At 56.3% G+C, this 23,345-nt stretch overlaps 8 protein-coding genes across 8 annotated transcripts; 2 read left to right on the top strand and 6 right to left on the bottom strand.

Annotated features, from left to right (window-relative positions):
- Position 1: 1 nt before the first annotated feature.
- Positions 2–2,118, bottom strand: F5144DRAFT_557445 (uncharacterized protein). Its single transcript, XM_066788025.1, has 2 exons — positions 1,846–2,118; positions 2–1,792 (listed from the first exon to the last, which is right to left on the bottom strand). The coding sequence occupies exons 1-2, from the start codon at positions 1,904–1,906 to the stop codon at positions 492–494; spliced, it is 1,362 nt and encodes a 453-aa protein (XP_066649119.1). The 5' UTR covers positions 1,907–2,118; the 3' UTR covers positions 2–491.
- Positions 2,119–2,828: 710 nt separating this feature from the next.
- F5144DRAFT_480607 (NUC169 domain-containing protein) lies at positions 2,829–5,630 on the top strand (the record flags this gene model as incomplete). Its single annotated transcript, XM_066785239.1, has 9 exons — positions 2,829–3,220; positions 3,279–3,368; positions 3,422–3,571; positions 3,627–3,739; positions 3,793–4,069; positions 4,129–4,267; positions 4,328–4,492; positions 4,561–5,195; positions 5,252–5,630. 9 exons carry the CDS (start codon positions 2,829–2,831, stop codon positions 5,628–5,630), a joined length of 2,340 nt encoding a protein of 779 aa, XP_066649120.1.
- A 427-nt stretch (positions 5,631–6,057) lies between these two features.
- F5144DRAFT_62078 (SGNH hydrolase-type esterase domain-containing protein) lies at positions 6,058–7,972 on the bottom strand. Its single transcript, XM_066792033.1, has 2 exons — positions 7,360–7,972; positions 6,058–7,256 (listed from the first exon to the last, which is right to left on the bottom strand). Exons 1-2 carry the CDS (start codon positions 7,510–7,512, stop codon positions 6,114–6,116), a joined length of 1,296 nt encoding a protein of 431 aa, XP_066649121.1. The 5' UTR covers positions 7,513–7,972; the 3' UTR covers positions 6,058–6,113.
- Positions 7,973–8,551: 579 nt separating this feature from the next.
- Positions 8,552–9,289, bottom strand: F5144DRAFT_543821 (uncharacterized protein; the record flags this gene model as incomplete). The annotated part of the gene is made up of 1 exon (XM_066787268.1): positions 8,552–9,289. The coding sequence occupies one exon, from the start codon at positions 9,287–9,289 to the stop codon at positions 8,552–8,554; it is 738 nt and encodes a 245-aa protein (XP_066649122.1).
- Positions 9,290–12,486: 3,197 nt separating this feature from the next.
- Positions 12,487–14,483, bottom strand: F5144DRAFT_480273 (acyl transferase/acyl hydrolase/lysophospholipase; the record flags this gene model as incomplete). The annotated part of the gene is made up of 3 exons (XM_066785220.1): positions 12,487–12,867; positions 12,955–13,296; positions 13,362–14,483. 3 exons carry the CDS (start codon positions 14,481–14,483, stop codon positions 12,487–12,489), a joined length of 1,845 nt encoding a protein of 614 aa, XP_066649123.1.
- A 1,117-nt stretch (positions 14,484–15,600) lies between these two features.
- F5144DRAFT_62196 (SNF2 family N-terminal domain-containing protein) lies at positions 15,601–19,031 on the bottom strand. Its single transcript, XM_066792086.1, has 2 exons — positions 18,221–19,031; positions 15,601–18,163 (listed from the first exon to the last, which is right to left on the bottom strand). The coding sequence occupies exons 1-2, from the start codon at positions 18,704–18,706 to the stop codon at positions 15,704–15,706; spliced, it is 2,946 nt and encodes a 981-aa protein (XP_066649124.1). The 5' UTR covers positions 18,707–19,031; the 3' UTR covers positions 15,601–15,703.
- A 366-nt stretch (positions 19,032–19,397) lies between these two features.
- Positions 19,398–19,929, top strand: F5144DRAFT_543824 (vacuolar ATPase assembly integral membrane protein VMA21; the record flags this gene model as incomplete). Its single annotated transcript, XM_066787269.1, has 3 exons — positions 19,398–19,510; positions 19,584–19,675; positions 19,790–19,929. 3 exons carry the CDS (start codon positions 19,398–19,400, stop codon positions 19,927–19,929), a joined length of 345 nt encoding a protein of 114 aa, XP_066649125.1.
- An 844-nt stretch (positions 19,930–20,773) lies between these two features.
- F5144DRAFT_543825 (uncharacterized protein) lies at positions 20,774–22,244 on the bottom strand (the record flags this gene model as incomplete). The annotated part of the gene is made up of 4 exons (XM_066787270.1): positions 20,774–21,492; positions 21,657–21,776; positions 21,836–21,916; positions 21,977–22,244. The coding sequence occupies 4 exons, from the start codon at positions 22,242–22,244 to the stop codon at positions 20,774–20,776; spliced, it is 1,188 nt and encodes a 395-aa protein (XP_066649126.1).
- Between the last annotated feature and the right edge of the window lie 1,101 nt (positions 22,245–23,345).

Here is a 23,345-nt window from a genome sequence, read left to right on the forward strand (position 1 = left end):
TCCTCAAATGTCAAGACATTGCAACACATGACCCTGAACAGCATGACCGAAACATAGGTATCCCCTCCGAGCCTTCCACATCTGCCTTCCATTCCCGGCATCCATGCATGATGTGGCTCCATCTCGTGTTGTTGTACATACACCGGTTGGTGCAAAAACCGAACATGTCCAGGACTTGTTTTCCTTCCTGATATTAGGTTGTCGGAGCATGCCACGTCGTGGTATCATACCATAACTGTATCATTGAAACCTCCTCTGTTCCTCCGTGCGGTGTTTGGGTATCAAGTTCGCGAAAGTTCCGTCCCAGCGGCGCGGCGCTTCGTAATATATATATATATATTGTTGGACACAGGTGAATTCCCGCCAACCCCCTTACGGTCGTCCCTTTAACCTCCTTGGGCTGCTCCTCGTTGGCATGAAGAGTAGCGGGCACATCCGTCTCTAGGCATCAGAAAATGGCGAATCTTCGTCTCGAGGTAAGTAGGCGGCCCTCAGGGAATAATCAGATCGTCCATGGACCTCTTTGCGATGTCGATAATCCGCATGCACGTCGGCTTATCGCCCGACGACAGCGAGACATATTGACAATTCGACTTCAACACCACACCCGACGCCACCAACGCATCCATCTGCTCGTGGCGCCGGCGCGAGCGTTGCTCCATCATATTGATGATGTCCTTCAGCCCGGGCTGCTGGGCGGTTTCGTCATCGACGCCCGGCGTCAGCTCGTTGATGCCGTACACGTCCATCTTGAGCAGCGCGCGCACCGTCAGCCGCCAGAGGATCGGCTCCAGCACGGCGCCCTCGAGTCGGTCCGACGCCCCGCACTTGAGGGGGTCCATCTGAGCCGCCCACCCCCACAGCCCGCCGTACGCCGCCAGCGAAAACGTGATCTTGCGCCGATTGGCGTCGGCTTCAGAGGCCTCGGTGTCGACCATGGTCAGAATGCGCATGTACGCGTTGGAGACGGAAGGGAGCAACGCGCCGAGCATCATCAGGCTTTGCAGGGATTGTATCGGGGGCATGGCAGTTGGTTCTAAGGGCGGGTCGCTGCAGTTTGGACAGAGGATGGTGTCGTGGGCTGTTTTTGTTGCCGTGCGAGCCACACGCATGGCTTCCGAGACTTCATTAGGAAGGTGCTGAAGGGAATTGAGGGCTAGGTAGATCGCCGAGAGGCAATTGCATGACTTGGTACAGTCCGGTTCGCTAGGTGAGGCGTGTGTGCTCGGTGAGTTTGAGGAGGGCGGGGAGAGGCTGGGAATTGTGTCAAGGTCGACTCGCAGTAACTGGCTGACCTCCTCCGCTGTCATCTCGAGTGTTGGTGGTTGGGGGACGGGGTTGGCGGGCTCATCGAAGTTAATGTCGCTCAGGTTGCTGCTCATGGGCCAGAATGCAGACGGATGCGGGCGTTGCTCAGTTGGTTTCCCATTTGCATTCCCAGCTGGCTCTTGACTGGAGTCAACCTGATCAGGAAGGGGTGGGAACTGAATATTGGGATCGACTATCTCGAGAAAGTTCATGTCCATATTGTTCATGTCGAGAAAGGAGAGGTCCAAATCCATGCCGAGGGTGCTATCGAAGTCGAAATTTGGGGCCATGATCGACTGCACTTCCTCCTGTTTTGGTGGTTCGGTCGGCGCGGTGACAGTAGGTTGTGGTTCTGTTGTCTCAACAGCCCGATGCTTCCTCGGCCTGCCCATGCGCTTCTGGGCCGAGTAAACGCATTTGATGCCCTCACGCTTGCAGCGAGCACATCCATCGACCTCTTTGGAACAGGCAAGTTTTCTGCCTCCTATAAGTTCGTTAGAGAGCGCAAACAATGAGTGGGGCTCCCAGTTTGCCTACGGCACTCATCACAAGCCCGCCGCTTAGGCTGCTCCGCATTCTTCTTTGCGCTCGCGTCCATGATCGGACGGAGGGGTTCGTCCGTGGTCGCGGGGTGGGTCTGTCGTTTCGTCCTGTTGCTGCGTAATGGGAATAGCGTGTGCGTCTGTGGTGTTTATAAAGAGAAAAAGTGTCGAGGACCGAGTCGTGTCAGATCTCGGGGTCTGGTGTCTAGTTGCAGCGGCCAATGGATTAGTAAAGAGGGGAGGACGGAGCGTGCGCCGGTTGGTGAACGCACAAAGTTAAAGTGGGGGCCGCGCGTTCGCCGAGTTACCTGATAAATCAAGCACTTGTGGTAACATTGAAATACAAGGTGAGACAAGGTCAACAAGGACGGGACATCAGGCAACCATTGACATGATCTGTCCATCAGCCGCGTCAAAACACCACCAAATTTCATTGGCAACTTATATCTCTTCTCATATGACCAGAGTGAGAGATTGGTTTCGTATCTACGTGGTCTTTATGCGACCTGGTCCCCGAATGATTCATCCTCGATCGTAACTTGGTTGCGCGGAGAGTTTCAACTCACCTGCCCATCAAGGTGCCTGGCTGTCTACAATGCGCGTTTGTCTGTGAAAGCCATTCTTGGGCCCTCGGTGTGACCGAGATTAGACCACGTAGCTTTATCGGCTCATATCCCCGCACCCTTTTGTATCTACATTCATCCAGCGTCATCCAAGACTGGGGAATGAGATGGAAGGAATGTGGTGGCCCAACTCACTGATACATCCCATTACTAAAGTAGAAGGTGGGGTAATATGCGCAAGCTAAGTTAAAGCGGCTTAGCGTTACCCACCACCTTAGCGCAGGCGGTGAGCCAAGCTCCCCGCCAAAAAGTGATAAAACTGGCAGAAAAAAAGTAGGGGCCAAGCAACTTTTTTTGGCTGCTACGCTGCAGGTTGCGGACGAACAACAACAACAACGTACGAGTAGCCGGGACAATGGGGTCAAAAATCACGGATAAGAAGCGCAAATCGAGGGATTCGGACTCTGAGTCCGACGACGAGCTCGCCAATGGCCTCTTTGACGGTATTTTGTCCCAAAGCGAGGACGAGGAAGATTACCTCCCATCCGACGACGACGACGGTGTCGAGGATAGTGAAGACGAGGGCACTGGGGCGAGCGATGATGACGATGACGACGACGACATACTAAGCGACGATATACCCTCGGATGTGGATAGCGAGGAGGCGATCAACAGGCTCGTCAAACAACAGGGGGAACTTGAAATCACGGAACCGGGAGTCGACCCGAAGCGGGAAGAGGATGATGGCGCAGACAGGAACTACAGGATTGAAAAGGACGCTAATGGAGGGGAGAGATATGTCTATGAGTGCGTTCCCTTGTCGGAGCAACCTAGCGTTCGGTTGATATTGACTCGATGTTGACAGTGAGATTGATCCTGTCTACGACTCCGACGATTCCGACGCGAAGGGCCCGGTCAACACGATAGGCGACATTCCTTTAAGTTTCTACGACAGGTGAGAATTCCCTGTGGCGGGAGATCGGATCGCCATGCTCACACCCGCTGCAGCTATCCCCATATCGGATACGACATCAATGGCAAGAAGATCATGCGGCCGGCGACTGGCGATGCACTCCAGAGTCTCCTAGACAGCATTGAAGTGCCGAAGGGGTGGACAGGATTGACCGATGTGGATACTGGCAACCCTCTCAACCTCACGTACGTTGCCCCTAAACCTCGATTCATCAACCGAGCCATTCTAAACGAGATGCAGTCAAGATGAGCTGGAGCTCGTCCGTCGAGTCCAGATGGGCCTTCTTCCAACTGATGTCCAGGATCCGTACCCCGATACAGTGGAGTACTTCACATCCATCGAGGAGAAAATGCGTGAGTATAATATCCAGTCATTGTTTGTTGACGGGCGAGTTAACTGTGAAAAGCCCTCAGTAGTGCCCCGGAGCCCAAGCGGCGTTTCCTCCCTTCCAAGAACGAAGCCAAGCAAATCATGAAATTGGTTCGCGCTATTCGCGAAGGGAGAATCCTACCGTATAAGCCGCCTGAGGAGCGTGAACGGGAAGAGGAGGAACAAGAGGAGGTGCATTTCGACCTCTGGCAAAACGAGGAGCCCCAGGCCCCCAACCCGATGCATATCCCTGCGCCCAAACTGGCGCCTCCCGGCTACGACTTGAGTTACAATCCGCCAGAGGAGTACCTGCCGTACGTGTTTTCGGGACTTCGTTTCTGCCCTGGCCATCTATTAACACGCCTTTTCTTAGGTCGAAGGAAGAGCGAGAGGAATGGGAGAATGCGGATCCCGAGGACCGAGAAAAGGAATACCTTCCCCAAAAGCACAATGCCTTGCGGAAAGTGCCTGCCTGGGGTAACTTGGTCAAGGAGCGGTTTGAGCGGTGCATGGTACGTTGGTCGGGGGAAAAAAAAGCTGGCATTGTGCGCGATAACTGACTTCCAACCTAGGACCTTTATCTGGCGCCTCGTATCCGGAAGAACAGGCTCAACATTGACCCGAATTCGCTTCTCCCCAAACTACCTTCTCCTTCCGAGCTCAAGCCTTTCCCCACTGTTGCTCAGACTATCTTCCGTGGCCACGAGGGTAGAGTAAGAAGTGTTTCGGTTGACCCAGTAAGTACTCATCTACGCCTGGGTCAGGTGCTCAAATGGCCAAAAACAACGATGCTAATAATCTGCAGACCGGCGTGGCGCTCGCGACCGGAGGCGATGACGGGACCGTGAGGGTGTGGGAACTACTAACAGGCCGGCAAGTGTGGTCCGTTAAACTGAATAGCGAAGAACCAGTCAACGCGGTCCGTTGGAGGCCGACCAAGGATGCCTTTGTCTTGGCTGCAGCGGCTGGTGAAGACATCTTCCTAATGGTCCCAACACACGCCAGCGTCACTCCAGCTCTCGACCAAGCCAGTAGGGATATTTTGGCGACAGGCTTTGGTTACGCCACAAACGGGCAGCAACCGGCGGCCCCGGTTGGCAAGGAGCCAGCAGCGAAGTGGGCCCGGCCAGGCACGAAGCTCGAGGACGAGGGCGTCTTGATCAGGATTACCGTACGGTCAACCGTGAAGGTGATTAACTGGCACAGGAGAGGCGACCATTTTGCGACCGTCTCGCCCACAGGACAGCGCAGTTCAGTAGCCATCCACACGCTCTCGAAACACCTCACACAAATACCATTCCGGAAACTATCTGGCCTCGCCCAGACAGCAGCTTTCCACCCTCTCAGGCCGCTGTTCTTCGTGGCTACCCAGAGGACAATCCGATGCTATGACCTCCAGAAGCTAGAACTTGTCAAGGTTGTCCAGCCTGGCGCAAAGTGGTATGTTACACGAACCCGCTGACAATGCACGACGCTTTGTTACTGACATGTTTCAGGATCTCGTCATTCGACATCCATCCCGGTGGAGACAACTTAATTGTTGGCAGCTATGACAAGCGTCTCCTCTGGCATGACCTCGACCTGTCCAACAGGCCGTATAAGACGATGAGATTCCATGGCCAAGCCATTCGGCAGGTCCGGTACCACAGAGGCGGGCTTCCACTTTTCGCCGATGCCAGTGACGACGGCTCCCTGCAGATCTTCCACGGAAAGGTTCCGAACGACCAGTTAGAGAACCCGACCATCGTCCCGGTCAAGATGCTCAAGGGCCACAAGGTCGTGAGCAAGCTTGGTGTGCTAGATATCGATTGGCACCCTCGGGAACCGTGGTGCGTCAGTGCCGGCGCAGACGGGACAGCTCGGCTATGGATGTAAAGAGAGGGAGCGTTCGGATTGGTGCTCGGATTTGATTACTATGAGTCACCTCATGTATGTACGTACATTGGTCCTTTTTCTTGAGGCAAATATGCCGCGAGGCACGATACCATCAGGGCTCAACCGTTGGGCAGGGGGTAATGTTCTTTGATTTTCCGCCCGCTTCACTATTTTTGCATATACATTATCCTTCCAGTCAGCCAATATCCTGATGCCTTGCATAACATCTGACGAGGATGCCAATTGATACTGTTGGGCAGCGACCTTCGGGCCTCAGGATGTCGTCCCAAGGCCCACACCGCGACTCTGCATGGTTACGTGTATCAGCCCCATGAAGGCCCCTGTCAAAAAAGCACACGAACTTCTTCTCTCTTATTATTTAATTCAAATATGAAGGATCTCTCCCATGTTTTAGTTTGGCCCCCCTTCCCCGCCCTTCCCCCCCCAGTCCTGACTCGTCCCAACTCGTCCCACATCTCCCTCTCAGACCATGGAGTTCACACCGCCCCCAAACCGCGCAAACAACTCCAAGTCGACTGCATCAGCCATGGCCTTATACCCAGCCGGATTCAGATGCAGGTAATCCCCGCTATCATACTCCGTCTTCAACATGGTCCCATTCTTGGGGTCCCGCACCACCTTATCGAAATCCACCACCGCATCAAACCGCCCGCTCGTGCGGATCCACTCATTCAGCCGCTGCCGCTGCTTCTCGCGCTCCGGGTCCCCATACACCTGGCCCGGCCCGCTCATGGGCGTGATGGTGCCCCCGAACGCCGCGATCCCCGCCCCATGCAGCCGCGTGATCATCTGCTCGTACGCGAGGATCACGCGGTCGCCGACCCGCGCCTGCGCCGCCGCGTCCGTCGCCGCCGTGCCCAGGTCGTTGACGCCCTCGTAGATCAGCGCGTACTTCACCGCCGGCCCGCGCGCCAGCACGTCGCGCTCGAGGCGCCCCAGCGCGTTGGGGCCCAGCCCGTCCGCCAGGATGCGGTTGCCGCCCGCGGCCATGTTGAGCACGGCCACGGACCGCTGGTTGCCGTCGCGCTGCAGCCGCCGCACCAGCTGGTCCGGCCAGCGGTCGTTGCCGTTGGTGGTGGACCCGCGCCCGTCCGTGATGGAGTCGCCGACGATCGCCAGCGCCCGGTGGTGCGAGGGCAGCCACCCCTGCAGGGCGGAGGCTAGGAACCACTTGTCGATGCGCTGGGTGGTGGGCGTGGTGACGTCGGCGGCGGAGACGAGGTTGCCCTGGGTGAGCCAGGTGGCGGTGCGGCTGCCCGGGTGGCCGGTGATGGCGTGGCCGGCCTGGCCGGCGGCGAGGTAGACGGTGATGGTGAGGCTGGTCTGGGCCTTGACGGGGAAGCGGAGGGGGTCGGAGACGACGAGGGCGCCGTTGGGCACGGCGAAGGAGCGCGACCCCGAGAAGGTCAGGTGCTGCAGGGTGTCGGGCTGGATGGCGGGCGAGCCGGCCGTGCCATTGGCGGGCAGCGCGATGGTGGCCGCCGTGATGGGCAGGTCGGAGCCGCCGAAGGCGTTGCTGAACTGCAGCCGGATCGTGTCCGCGTCCTGGGTCAGGTAGACCGTCTGCCGGATCGTCGTGTTTTGGAAGACGCCGTCGGTGCCGTTCTGGAAGTAAGGGTGTGAGGTGAGTATGTGTGGTCCGATCATATGTGTGTTATTACCCCCACCTGCTTCCTGGGTGTAGGAGCAGGTGGGTAGGGTTACTAACATAGGGGGCATTGGGCAAGTTGTAGGGCTCAACCTGCTGCGGCATAGAGGCCCAGATGTCTATCCAGCGGTCGTCGTGGCATGTTGCGAGTGGGACGCAAGTCGCAGCCAACGCGAGGCCGAGAAGGCGACGGAGGCCCAAGGTGCTAGACATGACGGTGAAGGGCAGGGCGAGATCGCGAACGCTGCTGTCAACCTCCCCTCCCGAGCCCACCACGGACCCGGACGAAGGCTTATTTATCGTCGACCCCAGACGCAGGAACCCGCTTGACCGTTGCAACCCATGGCCATGATGCTGTCGATCGGAGGATGGGAACCCGAAACGAGGAAGCTCGTTTTAATCAGGCTAAATAGGCGGCCGTACGGTTCCATCGCTTCGTCTTCAACCAAGGCGGCCCGGGGGTATGGTGGACTCGGGATGCATCTCCAACGGTCCTCATTGATGGAGTACCCGACTTCTGGCAATTTCCGATGCAACCTCGTCCCGTTTGTCCCCCATAACCCCGCACCCGGCATCCGGGGTAGGGGACGTGGAGATTTGGAGAAAGAGTTATAAGAGGCGAGCATGCAGATCAACAATGGACGGCTCGCCAGGGGACAAAGGCCAAGTGGATATACGATGGTGACATGGTTAAATGCAAACACGCGAAGCTAAACCCAAAACCAAGACAGGGAACCATATTTTTACCCATCCCTTTTTTTTCTCGATGCCAAGTTCTTCCACCAATCGCTTCCTAACCGACCCAGCCGTTTTGCTTGAACTCGTCGTACCCAGAGACATATGAGGGTACCGAAATAAAGGATTAGGAAATAGGGGACGTCATCCACCAGAGCAAAGAAAAAGATGAACCGAAGCAAACACGAATAGTTGACACCGGCCGAAGCATGCGAGAAAGAGGAAAGAGTGTGTTGTTGTTTGGTGCATGGGGTATAGAATAGGAAAGATAACCAAAAGAAAAATCATCCAAGGTAAGACAGACTCGAAGGGAACACTGACCATGCGACGGATTCATACCAGTCGCCTCAAAGACGCACACCAACCACATCTCATCAACTCGTGGTCATCATCACCACTCAGCGTCGACCACACGCCGTCAGCCTCGCTCGCCGTCGAGTCGACTCTCCCATCATCACTTGCCCCCCATCAACCCCAACCAGCTCTTTCAGGGCCCTACCCTCTTCGGCTTGCAAGTTCACAGCGGGATGGGGGTCTCATAGCACCACGCGCCGGCAGCATTAACATCCTCATCGCCCCACATGGGCGGCTGCACACATGCCCAGTCGCCCACACCGCCGCCGATGCTGCTGCTCCGGCCACTTCCCAAGGAGTGCCCGCCGACCGCCAGCACGCTGCTATTGTATCCGACACTCGACGACGGGTGCGACGACGACGCCTTGCCCACCGGGCGGCGGGGACCCATGCCCGCGTTGGCCGCCCAGGCGGCGAGGTTGTCGGTGCGGGACTGCTCGAGCTCGCGCTGGTAGACGGCCATGTTATGGTGGGTCAACTCTTGGTGGGCGAGGCCGGGGGTGGAGCGGGTGGCTGCGACGGGAGCGGGGGCGGTGCGGCGGCCGGTGACGGTGCGGGTACTGTCGTTCGTGCCGGGCGTCTCGGTGGAGACGTTCGACGGCGGCTTGTGGGCGATGGCCGGGTTGTCGTTGTTGGTGTTGTTGTCGTCGGCGATGGCCGCTTCGGACAGACTGAACGAAGGTGTGCCGTCGGCCGAGGCGTTGGCAACTTGGCCCGAGGGCATATTGTCGTGAATGAGCTGGGGCGACCTCGCCTCGGTGTGAGCACCGTCGACGAAGACCCAATCCTCGCTGGGGGTGGACGGGCGGGAGTGGGGGAACGAGGTGTGCGGAGTGTTCATGTTGTCGAGAAAGCCGGCGGCAGATGGTGGCTGGGCTTCTTCTGGGAGGAGTCTCAGCATGGTGCTGGTTGGGCAGGTGCGAAAAAGAGATGGCCGACTCGGAACGGGGCAGTGGATAGGAAAGGGAAGCTGACCTTGGGGTGAAGGTTCCAGGTAACTGACTTGAAGGGTCGACGGAGAATGGCGCTGACGACTCTATATAAGTATTTAAATGCTGATGGCTTCGCGTCCAAAGCACTGGTTGATGAAACCTCGAGGGTGTTGGCCCAACTTGCGTGTCCGACGCAGCGGGTTTTATACCAGCTAGGTGCTAGGATAGCTTGCCAGCGGTGACTGGTAAGTATGGAAATTACCAGTGGTCAACGATTGCATGCAAGCCACAGACAAGCAACGAGTGCGGGGCCACGGTGGCTCGGCTTTCCCAAGCTGCGAGTGCCCTTACCGCCAATGACCTAACGAAGGCTCAACCTATCCGACCGGGAAGCGACACAGGGGAGATGCGAGTGCGCCTGGCTACCACCCATTGTTTCAATATTCCATGGCAAAACGAAGACGGTGGATCTTTCCTCTGATGTACGACACGAGTTGACACACCGAGGTCGAGTGGGTAAAATGCTGTTTTGCACGAGCTTGGGACCCGACGGCATTGGATTGCAGGTCGCCTGTCGGCTTAGGTGGAACAATGGATGTCAGTCGAATCCATGCCCGTCCTCTCGCCTCACTTTTCTCTCTTCGCATCCCACGCCAACCTGCCGGCACCGCAGAGACTATACCCCACATCCATGTAACCCTCCTGACCTTGCCTGACCTTGATTTCCGTTTGGGGAAACTAGGTGAGCCCAAAAACACACACAATACACGTCCTCGGCGGACTTGGGAAGCCCCAACAAGGCGGCATTGTGGCTAGTTGTCCGATCATCGGCGACGTTGAAGCGAACCAAGGAGATGGTTTGCACTTTGCAACTGGGCGCCGAGCACTCGGCTTTTTTCCTGCCCTAACCGATCAGACAATTTTGAATTGTCATCCGTTCCCGAGGGCTGCAGCAAGAAATCAACCTCGCATGATCACGTCTCTGTCTCTGTCCAACACTGACTGGCCTCGGACGCCTCAGCTGCCCCGCCGTTCGTCAGGTTCATTTCGATGATCCCTGTTGAAGCTTTCCCCGCTTCTGCCGTTGTTGGAATTGAACATTTTTACGCCGCCCTCCGAATCGAGCGACAGACAGCACAGCCCATCCGTTCGTTGCCTCAAGATCGTCTTCCGTCACAACCGACCCCTGCAATCTCGAATGACGAACGCTAAGATAATAAGTGGAGGACGTTGCAGTATCGCAGATCCCCCGAAAGCCCAGCCAGCCCAGGATCCACAAGTAGCCTAGCGTAGTTATGTACCGTGCGAGCCCCGAGATGATGTGCACACACAACCCAGCGGTCGGGTGGGGCTGAAACGGAATGTCGAGCTTCGATAAACATTCGAGAAGCTAGCAAAAAAAGCTAGACGACAAGATCAGCCGTTTCCTTGTTGAAACATTTCGGACTCCCACAAACGGGCACGGACAGTGATGCGCAACAACAGATGCTGGCTGGCCTAGTTTAGGCCCTGAATGTGTCTCTAATCCAAATCAGTGGAGGGTTATCAGCACATCCCTGTCGCATCGTTGACAAGCCACAGCCGCAGCGGCGGGCACTGAAAAAAATAACATGCGCTGCTGCATTACCAAACCGTTTCAGAGCCTTCGCTGTCCAGCCGGGCAGGGACTGACACCACAGACACTGCTCGTTTCTCACCGCTTCATGCAGAGAACCAGGTCCGATGGGGATCGTCATTTCGTTCATGACGACATCTCACTACGCGAGCCGCGTGTTGTCTTTGGGTTTTCACTTGCGTCGAGTCCTCGACCTCTTAGGACTCGAGACGGTGGAAGTATGGTACGTACGCAGCCTGCAGTTCTTGAAGGTCAGTTGACAGCTCTTGGCTTGGTTCCTGCATCAGCCAATATCCCAGATCCTTGTCGTCGAAATGCAGCTTGTGGATGCCGAGGCACTTCTTTTCCACAGCTTTCCCAGCCCAGGTTCAGTAACTGCACTAGTGGATGGAGTGTGCATACACATTACTTCATAGCCCCCTGGGGAACGTCGAAACCGGATCCTGTTCCATCCCCAAGTCACCATCCCATCGATGCATCTCCGTGGCTCCATCCTTCCCGCCCGATGGCAGAACGAACCTAACAAGGTCACTTGGCGTTCGGCCGGCATTCCCAATTTCCATTACCTCAACAGACCGAAAAACCCCCAACTTTCCAGTATCGACAAAACTGTGTGTCAACCCGAAAAGGAGCCTCCCCAACAGGCAGGCTTGCGCGTCGTGCCCTGACCCCCCGATGCAAGCCGGACCAGAACCGGCAACCCCGATGCAATACCAAGAAGATCGACAGATGTCCGGGGGCCCTGCTATCCGCCAGCCAAACCTGACGACATCAATCCAGCCCCCAGCCCTACCCTAGTGAATGTAGACAAAGTGTAGTTAGCGGAGTTAGTCCCGTCTCCCAACCGTCAACCCTGCTGCATACAGATTCCGGCCCGCCAGATCAAGCCCCCCTGGTCTCTTCTCCCAACAACCCACCAGGCGCCAGCCTGGCGTTACAGACAATTCGAACCCCAGCCGCTGCCCTGCCGGAGAGTTACACAGTGAGATCTCGACCCAGAAAAGACGACCACCCCTCCCCAGCCTCCAACCCCCATCCGGCACATGCCGCATCAACCCCAGCAGCACTTCGGAATTTGGTGTCTCGCAGCGGACCATCCACAGTTGAGAGTTGCGGCTGGGTCAAATCGAACCATGATCACCAATTTCAATTATGCTTTCTCTACCCTGCTGTGTGCTACGAGCTAGTCCCTATGGATACGAACGCCCAGAATCCAACTACCAGTCATTACTGTGTGTAACTAAACCTATACCCCAAACGTAGCACTCCTCCAACCCATGCAGTCCAATCTTGCCCGTTTTCATCGACCGCATACCGCATCGTCAGCCAAACCACCCATGACCCCCAAGCCCGTTGCCCCGGCCATGATCATCCCCATGTCACAGGCAGACAGACAGAGTGGGGATGAGCAAGCAAATCAGAAAGTACGGCGTTAACGCCCAGCCCGGCCACACCGCGACTAGCCCGCCCATCCATCCCCAGACCCGCGGCGATGGTTATCGGACATGACCTCCTTTCAGCCCCCATTCCGATCTCCGCGACCGTTGCCCGTCACCCACGACCACCACCCCCGACACGGGCTCTCACCTGGGTCTGGCCCTGTGTCTGAACCTGCGCCTGGCCCTGAACCTGTGCCTGGCTCTGTCCCTGAACCTGCGCCTGGTCCTGAGCGCGATCCCTCGCCATGGCCGCCACCTCACTCCCCTTCCGCCGCAGCCCGCCGGCCTTCAGCCGACGGACGTCCTGGTAGGCGCGGTCGAGCTCCATCTCGATGGCGCAGCGGACGCGCAGGGCGGCGACGGCGGGCCAGACGCTACGCTCCCCCCGCAGGATCCAGTACTCGAGGGTGTCGCGGGTCGGCGTCTCCATGAGGCGGGCGAAGTCGCGCGCCGCGAGCCGCGGCACCAGCGTGACGCTGGGGCCCGGCAGGTGCTCGTCGACGAGGAAGCGTCGGATGGAAGGGGGGAGGAGGTGCAGTCGGTCGAGCTGCCGGAGCCGGTGGCGGGATTCGAGGCTGACCATGCGCATGAGGAGCGAGCGCAGGCCCGCGACGCCGAAGCCGAAACCGCCGCCGAAGAGCCGCGGTGCGGGCCCGTGCATGTCTGACTGCAGGAAGGGGACGAGGTAGGGGCGCGCCTGGCTGACGATGTAGTGGTTGACGTTGAAGAGCCCGGACACGCGCTGGAGCGGCGCGTTGCGGTCCGTGTACGATGCCAGCGTCCAGTGCCGGAAGTCGGCCGTGTCCGCGGGCGCCCAGGGCCCGATGTTGCCGTGCGCGTCCTTGCAGAGGATCCGGGTCTGCCGGCGGCCGTATAAGGCGTCCGACGAGGCGTTGGAGGCGACGGCGGCCGTCCAGACGAGCTATGAAAAGGGGTTGTGGTGTTAGTGAGGGGTCTTAAGGGGGGGTTGACGGGTGGGGGACATACCACGTTAGGCGCTGTTACATGGTTAAGAAGGGTTGGGATACCCTCCTGCCCGGCCGTCACTACGGTGATGTTGAGAATCCGCTTGCTGCGATTAAACGCTTCCTCGAAGGTTAGATCGCCGACGTTTGCTCGGACGCAGTCTTCCAGGACCTTAACGTCCAGAAAATAGCCTTCTTCCTTAAACCGCCGTATTCTCCTGATGAATGTCGCCCCCCACGTCCACATTGACTGCATGACTTGTTCATTGTGGGCGTCCGGATTTTTACCGTGGGCGGAGAAAGCTGAGAGGTCGATTCCGTCGCCAGTAAGGATTCGGAGGAGGTCCTCCTCGGAATGGACCCCAACTAGTGCCGCTATCATTGCCCCGGTTGCTGTTCCGACGATGATACGTGGGAGCAGCCCCCTGAGAAATAGGGCCTTGACGACGCCGAGGTGGCACATCCCAAAGATGGCACCGCCCTGCAGCACGAGCGCACTCCGGCCGAATCCCTGCCTCGCAGAGGTGACGAAATCGAGCTTGTGCTGCGTCTGGAGGGACTGAGTCGCCATGCCGCTTTGGTAACGCAGGGTAGCCGGGGCGGTGCTTTCGACGCCGTTTCCACCGATGCTACCGTCCCCCGCTATCTCGCCATCCTCGTACTCCGAGGGAACCTCTTCCACGTTCGGAGGCCCCCCATCGGCGGGCGGCGGCGGAAGCAAGGCGATCTCTTGAATCGCCTCAACATACTGCTCGACATATCTCTCGATGGGGGCTTTCGTTCCGGAGAAGCAGTAGTTGAACAACTTGGCGCTAGTAATATTCCCTAAATTGCGGACAAGCCCGGTGCGCAGCGTGTTGATGAGCCCATAGACATCACCCTCCTGGCGGGCGTTTTGGATGAGCCGGGTCCGTTCGTTGATGAGGCGGTAGTCGTAATCCCTGCACATCAGGTTGTAGCGCCACACATCGAGGCCGAGAATGCGATCGAGGTTATGAGCCGCCTCATCCCACTGGTCGTAGTCGGCTGCCCTGTCCAGTGCGTCTGACCATCTTCGGAGCGGTGAGGGCTCGAATAAGTAGGCAAGGGTTTTCTGCAGAATGCTACACATCAGCGTCGAGAGGAAGAGCAAGAAAGACAGCATCGTGGAGGATATGCGCACATCTCGCCAGAACCACGCCACGTCCCAGATCGCGTGCCAGATAGGCATGATGAATAACAGCATGAGCGATCGGATGTTATACAGATGAGTTCCCTATACCCAATACTCGGTAAGACTTATGGATTGCATGGGTGGCAAAGTGGAAAATAGAAGAGACGAAAGTATTGCCAAAAAACAACTAAATTTCCTCCCAGTTTAATGAATGGGAGACATCTACGAATATTCGTAGGCAAAATAGCGAGGTCAGCAGATGAGCATCCAAGGGCCGAGTAGATCAGAGTGAGTCTGTGTGCGACCCTCCTGAGTACGTATTCAAAGCTGGGGAAGCACAGGGAAGGAAGCGGTTGGCATTTTGTGAACGTGGGTGGCGGATGGCACAAGAGCAATTACATACACCGGAGTGTTGGGGCGGCACTGGGCGGCATGTGAAAGTTACAGATCCATGACCGTGTCGGACCCACCTTTCTAATTCCCCACAGGGGAATGCTTGGCCTGTTAGTGAGCAGGGATGTCAACCGCGCACTGCATCGACGTACTTCGCACTGCACTAGGGATCGTACATCTGTATTCGTACAGACAGATAGTTACAGCCAACCGAGAGACTCGAGACCTACCTTGACCTTTGTGGATGATCTTATAGGTAGCCGAAACTTGGACAATGCGATGCACTGCATTGTGATGTAGTCCAAATATTATCTTCAAGTTCGCTTCAAAGCCATCTGGCAATAAACTAAGATTGAAATGTGCCATTTCCGGTCCCTTTAAGTCTATATCTAATTCTCTAAGCTATCCCGTAGGCAGCAGTGGTCTATGCACCGTCGTAGAGGGACGCTTGTAGGAAAACAGGGCCTTTGCATGCACCGGCCAGCGTCCTGGCGGGACTGGTGGTCCCAATACCCGAGTCCCGACCCATCTGGCCGATACTGCTCCGGGTGTATCCCAAAACCTGGTCCTGCAACATCACAAAAAGTTGAAAGCAAACCGCGCTCCTTGTAAATGCCTGACGAGAGGGAAAGCAAGACGGGATGAAGCCAATTGGGCAAATGCGGGCCAACAAGACATGTGATAGCTCCTGACCCGAACACCTCCGCTGTTCGCTGTTCGCTGTTGAGGTCTCCTTTGAGAGAGCTGATGCTATCTCGTAGCGGCAGGTGGCCGTAACTCAGGTGCGGCCAGAGAAAATAACCTCTAAATGTTCAACATCAATCTTCGTTCGGAGGCGTCGAAGGAGCCAACTGCAGCAGCCGGCTCTTCACCGCCGACTCCATCTCGCCGGAGGTCATTTCGACCGTGCTCCACCCGACGACCTTGTTGGCGAGCTCGAGCTTCTTCTCACATGCCTTGTACACAAGCTCTTCGACGGTTCCCTCGCTAATGAGTCGGATGATTTCGACCGGCCGCGTCTGCCCCAGCCGATGGGCTCGGTTCTCGGCTTGGATGTCATCCTGCGGGTTGTCGGATTGGTCGAAGATGATAACCTTGTTTGCCGCCGTCAGGTTGATGCCTGTACCCCCAGAGCCCGTCGTTAGAAGGAAGACGGGGATGGATTCGTCGGCATTGAACTCGTTGATTAGCTCCTGCCGTGCGCTGACGTCGGTGTTGCCTTGGAGCGACAGATATTCGATGCCTTCCGAGGCGAGACACTCCCCAAGAATCTCAATCACTTTGGCAAATCGGGTGAAGACGAGGGCGCGGTCCCCGTTTGCCTGGTATCCCCGAACTAGTTCGAGGAGTGCCTTGACTTTGGCGCAATCCGTCCAGGAATCGTCGGGGAGATCGTAGCCCTTGATGCATTTGTAATCCCTACACCAAAGATGCAACTCAAAATCGGACAGAGCCTTGAGCTCGTTTGTGAGATGATCCAGCTTTGGTTGCTTCAGCTCTGCCTGAGAAACCCTCTTCATCAAGACCTCGGCCATCTTCTCAACATCACGATCCTTGAAGAATCGCCGGAACAGCTGTGGGTGGATGGCCGATTTACGCAGCTGGATCCAGACGTTGTTTGTATCGTTTTCGCGGCCCTCTTTCACGCGGGGGGTGGCATCATGCGAGTCAGACTTCTTGAAACGTCTCTCGTAACCCCGGTAGATGGCTTCCTGGACCGGATCCATCTTGCAAGTGACAACCTTGGTCGTCTTGGGCGGTAAGTCCTGAAGCACCTGTTCCTTCCGCCGCTGGAGAATGAAAGGCTCAAGAATCGTTCGGGCACGCGCAACCCGTTCGCTATGCAACAGCGCCCCCTTGGAAACAGCCGTTAGGGAGACTTTTTGGCTGAATAGCGCTTCCAAATTTTCGAAATGGGCCTGGAAGAGGCTTGGCTCGACAAACTGGAGAAGAGCAATCATCTCCATGAGGTTGTTTTGAACAGGTGTGCCGGACAAGACCAGACGCCAAGTGGCGGTGATGCGCAGAAGATCCTTGTAGAGCTTTGTCTTTGGGTTCTTCATCTTGTGACCCTCGTCAAACACCGCTACTATCGGCCGGAGGTGACGGAGGTTGGCTATGTCGTCGTTCCTCGAAAGTTGCGTGTACGAAGTCAGAACCACATGATGGCTCGATGGATCCTCCTTGATCTCGTAGGCGATCTCGTCTCGAACCGCCTGGCTCCCTTGATAGAGCGTGACGTTGAGCTTCGGGGCGAACCTCTTGAATTCCGCAGCCCAGTTCGCCAATGTGGACGGTGGAACGACGATAACATTTGGCCAGGGACGATTGCTTTCGCTTTGGCCAGTTCGCTCCCAGGCTTCAACGATCGCACACATGAGCGAGATAACCTGACAAGTCTTGCCGAGGCCCATGTCGTCGGCCAATATGCTGCCGTACTGGTTCTTGTATAACAGGTGAAGCCAGTTGAGCCCGTATATCTGGAAAGGCTTCATCGTGCAGCCCTCCATGAGCCTTGGCTGGCGCAGCGGCACCTCCACCAGTTTCGTAGAGTCCTCCATGCTGAGCGGAGTCATCGGCTTTCCGTCATCGGATTTGGAGTCGTTGCGAAGCTGGCCGGTCTGGTCGATATTCCACTTCGAGGTCGTCCCTTTCAGTGACTCGGCTTGCGATTCGCACACTGCAATGATGTGGTCTATGTCGTCCAGAGCACGTGCGTAGGTTCTAACAGCCGAAACAATGTCTTCCCCGATAGAGACCTTGGCTGATTTCTTGCCACGCTTTTTCTGAGATAAGGTCACTTTGCGGGCTTCCTCGAGGTTGTCGAACGGCTGGCGCGAGACCATCAGCTTCGCGCTGTCCTCTTTAACATTCGCAATTGCAACAAGCTGCATGACATCGCAAGTATTTAGGTAGTTCAACACCCGTTCGTCGAAGGAATCCTCTTCCTCGTCCTCCGCAGGCGAAGAACCGCGCTGTGGGGATGCCTTTGACTGCTTGTACCCGTCATCAGCGTCGTCGTCGCTGACAAGGTCGATCAATTGCGGCCGGGGTGGTGAGTGCTGGCTAAGCTTCAATACGGGGCTCGAGGGGCTGACCACGCCGGGGCGACGGCCTTGCACAAGGCGCCGACGGGTTGGCTTCGGCGGTGAGATTTGTCGCAAAGACTCAAAGCTCTCAAGCGACGAGGTAGGCGAGAGCGACGACACCCAATCTTTCTGCAAGACATACGACTTGTCCGGGCTCGTTAGGAAGCTCGCAGGGGCGGACGTGGAATTCTGCCTCTCGTCAGCTTCTCCATCTGAAAGTGTAAAACGCCCTTGACCGTAACTCACAAGTTTCCCAACACGCGGTTGGCTCCCGGTCGTGGAGTTCGACGTCTTCAACCCCTTAGGCTGGAACGAAGACGGACGAATGTCACCCCTGGAAGGTTCGTCGTCATCCGAGGAATCACCGCCCGCGTAGATTGGCGCATCTAGCTCGTCATCTGAGATCATGACGAACTCCCGCTTTGCTGCCGTCTTTGTATTTGTCAAAGTTTGCCGGGCAGGTGCCCTGAACGCGGTACCGGCAGGAGCCATGAGGTTTGCGATTCGGCCTCCTCGTTGTTGAGCAGCCTGGGGCCGAAACGGAGAAGAGGCAGGTACTTCGACGATCGATTTCGGAGAGGAAGTTGTGGGGTTCGGAGCTCTTGAAGCTGACCGCCCGATTATTTGAGTGGGCTGTGTGAAGTAGGGTGATTGCGTTACTACACTCAAGTCGTCGTCGTCCTCGATATGAAAACGCCGGTGGCTGGCGGGAGGTGACGAGGAAAACTCCATTGTTGGAAAATCGGATTACGAAACGTGGGAGAGTCGCGCTGAATCGATAGACGGGGTTATTTTAGATCTGGAAGGCAAGTAAAAGAAGAATCCCTCGTTTGGTAACCCTCAACCTCCCGGAAATTTGCGGTCAGCTACAAATCGGACAAGGGAGTAGGTAGGTGGTAATTAGAGTTAGATAAACAAAGAAGTGGAATTCGGATAGACCGATACAATGAGCTAAGGGAGGAAAGAGCGCTGAGGAAAATCTCGATTCTGTGCTTCGGTTTGGCGAGAGCAGTTCGGGATGGAGAAAGATGGTGTTTTGAGTTGAGGAGTTGCAAGAAGAATCCAGCAACTCCCCCTGTCGGTCCGCAAACAACGCCAAACTTATCAGCGCCCCACAACGCGTTAATGGGGCATTTTGCGGGTCGACGCGACTGGGGCCTGCACGTCGACACGTGCGCGGTCAAGGAACGGTAAAGTACAGCACCCGAGCATGTCGAGTCTGTGCCTCACCAACACATCACATCATCCGCACATCCAAAGGAACCAACCAACCGAAGGAGCCCGATCTAAACTTAAACTCATCAGCATTGCAATCCATATAACAAACTTCGACTCTTTGCCAACACTCCTGTGGATTTCCAATTCCAATCTCACCCCCTTGAATTACCTTCATCACACACCACCTACCCACCTCATCCCCATCATGGCCACCCGCCGAATCATCTCCCAGGAGAAGACCCTTCTCGAGAAGGATGACAGCATTGGCTCCAGCCCAGCAGCAGACGAGAAATCCAACATTGCCCCGGCGGTCCCAACGTGAGCATACTCCCCCCACCCTCCCTATCCACCCACACCCCATTCATCACACAATTGAAGCTAACTCTCACAGGTCCGTCATCATGAAACTGCTCGCATTCACCCTCGGCATGATCGTGATTCCCATCGGGTCATACTTCGTCACAGTCGACACAGTCTTCAACGGTAAGCCACCCCAGTACCGACATTACCCACCCAGCCTTACCGCAAAAAGAAAGAAGAAAAAAAAAGAAAGAAAAAAGGAACCCCAAGACTGACCATGTGTGCTGTGTGTGTCAGGCAACTCAACATACGCGGGTGCTCTCGCGGCCATCATGGCCAATGTGGTGCTCATAGGCTACATTTTCGTGGCCATGGCGGAAGACCAGAGTGAGCAGCAAGAGGGGGGAGGCCCGGGAGATGGAAAGAAGGACCGGTGAAACGGTGCCCTTGGAGTTTTCTTGTTGTGTATTTATAGCAAGTTATCTAGTGCGATTTGGGCCCCATTTTAGACGGAAAGCATTGACTATAGTTGGAGGGAATGTATGTGATGTTCCCGTTTCTGGCTGCTCCGGCTTCTCGGGACGTTATGTGGCCAACCCAAGATCGGGACGTAAATCGTTCACCGGGATGGGATTGTACAATTAATTGCTTCCGTGTTCGTATCAGCTCCATTACGTTTCGAATACAGGCCTAACTATGTTCCGTCTAGACTCCATTCTCCCCCTTTCCCCCGATACACGAGCATCGAGCGCTGAAGTCTCATCTCACTCACAGAGAAAAAAAACAATGAACAGAAAGAAGACGTGATTAGGGAAACGGCAGCGCCAACACCGACAATCGACAAGAACCTCCGAAGACCCATCTCATTACTTTCTTCGTGAATCGCATAAAACCCATCAAACCAACCACAAGCCATGTAATCCGCATGTACGTTTGGGAGACAACGTCCCACCCTCTCATCCCGCCAAAAAATAGACCGACGACAAAGAGAAAAACCCCGCTAATGAGTGTCCAAGGTAGCCCCAACAAACTTTTCATCATTTTTACCGCCACGAAGCACCGAGAAGAGCCAGCAGACCGCCCCAGTTTCCCCCAGTTTCCCCCGGTGGCGCAAAAAAATCATAATTATGCCACCCGCCGCTTTCGAATAGCTTTCTGCTGACCTCTCCCAACTGTTTTCGGGTGGGTCGAGAAAACTGGGTATCGAAATCAACAAAATAAAACAACAATAAAAAAAATCGAATATCCGCGGGGTTCGGGGCCAAGGGACAAGCATCAACACTATCCGTGCTTGCTGAACCGTCGTGCAAACCAGCTCTTTCGTTTCTCAGGCTGGGCCGGCCGGGCCTGATGAGCCTGGTGAACAGGGTTAGAGACTGGTTTCCGCAGCGTCCCTCCCACATCTTTCCGCGGGACCGGCGGTGGAGGGTTGCCGTGGCCGTGCGCGCCGCCCGCCTGGTAGTTGTTGTTGTGGCCGCCACCTGCGCCGCCTCCCGTGCTCAATGCAAAACTAGGGCCCTGGTACGATGGGCTTTGACTGAAGCCGATGCCGTAATCGTTCACCGGTTCCGGCTGTCGTCGGGGTACCGAGGATTGCACGCGCTCTACCGAGCTGTTGTCGCTGCTGGTGGGATCGGTATGATAGCCCGCTGGTTCCGCCGAAGAACCACTCCCGGCAGCAGTCGTCACCGTCTCGTATGATCGGTGGTTGCTCGGAAGCGAATAGTCCATCTGCTGTTGATGTTGATGTTGGTGCTGTTGCTGTCTATAGGAAGCGCCGTGATGCGGTTCAGACGCCATCCTCGGCCATCCCCGTCGACCGTTCTGCGCCGGACCCCCGTAACCGCCATACCCAGGTTGCTGCTCGTAATAGCTGTCGCGTTGCCCCATGCCGCTCGACCTTAGATCAGGAAGACTGCTATCCGCACGGTTGGCATACATCATCGAAGGCGGGCGGCTGCCATAGTAACTGTCGTGGTTGAATCGGCTGACGTTTCCATCTGTTCGTATTTGTGAGTAATACGCCACCATTCGGGGTTGGCGGGGATTCATACTCCCACCGTAATAACTAGCCCGCCGACTAGGTCCCCATGTTGTCCCCTCTGCATCTGATCAATTAATACATCATCCTACGTTGCCATTGGGGGGGTTCTGCCGTTCGTACCTGGACGAATGATGGACCTCCGGTTGTTGTACCCGCCGTCAATCGCCGCCTCAAAGCTGCGAATGGTATCGAGAGGGCGTTCCCACCGACTGCGGGTCGGGTTTGAGCGGTCGGGTTCGGCTGTGTGGAGCCCAGGTTAGCCTTACGCCCCAAATCCACGACAGTGTCTCAGATCGTACGAATTGGGTTCCCAAACACGTCCTTGTGCTGAATACTCCTCAGCGAGGCGAGCGAGGACTTGACGGTTGTGGCAACAGCGGCTGTAATGTAAGTCAGCAACGGCGCAAGCTGGGTGTTTTTTTAAAGATAAGGCTGCTCACAAGGTTCCGCCTCCTGCATGGCGAACGTCGGGTCCGCTTTGCTGTGCAGCCTCTTCGCTTCCTTTTCGGCAGGTGTCTCATGCAAGTCGATCTTGTGGTGGCTGCCCGAGCCGCGAGACTTGTCCGACCGAAAACTAAACGCTCGGGACTTCCTAGGTCTTTCGGTCTGCTGCGGCGGCGCTGAGTGTAACTGAGGCGCGTGCTGTGGCGGGGCGTGCTGGAGTTGGTGAGGAGGAGCGGGCGGAGGATGGATATTTGCGATCGCCATGGTGCGGGTCGGGGAATGACAACGACTTTATTATCTCTTTACTCTGGGCGGCCGGGGTTGAGCGCAGAAACGGATGCGCGATGGAGCCAAACTCGGCTTATCCTTGCCGTGGTTACTGCGACGACAACCCGCTTGTCAGAGAGCCAACAAGTAACTGTTGCTTGAACAACGAGGACTGGAGAATAAAAGTGGATTGTCGGGGGGGATCCTGGACGTCGAGAGATTGCCGTGGGCGCCTCTGGTGCTTTTTCAGGACCACAGGATCCACTGAGTATTTGTTACAGGTCTTTGGGGGAATCAAGGCGGTAGATGCCTTTTGAGGTTCGGACGCGGTCCCTAATAGAATGGCGGAAGACGGAGCAAGCAGGTGGTGACTCCAAAGTTTTCTGCAAAACAACCGTGGTTGAAATCACAAAGGCAGAGGTGGCGGCGGGAGCGTGGAGGTGGCAGGTTCTTGGCGCTTGCGCCTTTTGTCCTTTTGGGGGGGGACTTCCCAATTCCCAATTGCTGGGACCAAGCCGGGGCTTTCTTTCCTGGCGTCAGATCGGCTTGCTGGGCGCTCGATCCAGTTTGCTGCAGGGTGGGAGAGATAGCAACCCAGACCGGAATTGCTCCACTGCAACCCCAGAGCAGCGCCTTGTGGAGACAGCGCTAGGACCGACGGTGGTGGGTGGAGTGGCTTCAGACGGCACTGACGTCAGCAACGTCGCCCCCACTACAAACCTGGAAACTTCAAATCGAAAATCACCACCTGCTCGAGAACCGTTGAGAACCGTTTATTGCAGGTTCGCAAACGTGAAAATGAGCAGGATTTCGTTCTCGAGGAGATTCCACGTCTGTTTTCAGTTTGGGTGTTCTCGTGAATGCCAATGGCGCGATAAATTTGGTGTGTGTTGAATACGAGGTTTGGTCTCCTTTGCGGGAAGGACGGCGTTGCATGTGCAGCGCAGAAAATCGGCGCTAAATCGATTCCGCGGCCACAAGTTGTCCCAACTGAAAGGTCAGCGCAGTGGTTTGAGCCAAGCCCCTGCTCTGAGGTGGTATGAAGAGGCGACTTCGGCGTCTGCTGCGCAAAGAGGATTTTATGGATGCGACCTGAGA

The sequence above is a fragment of the Chaetomium tenue genome, assembly GCF_020726465.1.
Source record: "Chaetomium tenue strain MPI-SDFR-AT-0079 chromosome Unknown F5144scaffold_1, whole genome shotgun sequence".
NCBI lineage: Eukaryota > Fungi > Ascomycota > Sordariomycetes > Sordariales > Chaetomiaceae > Chaetomium > Chaetomium tenue.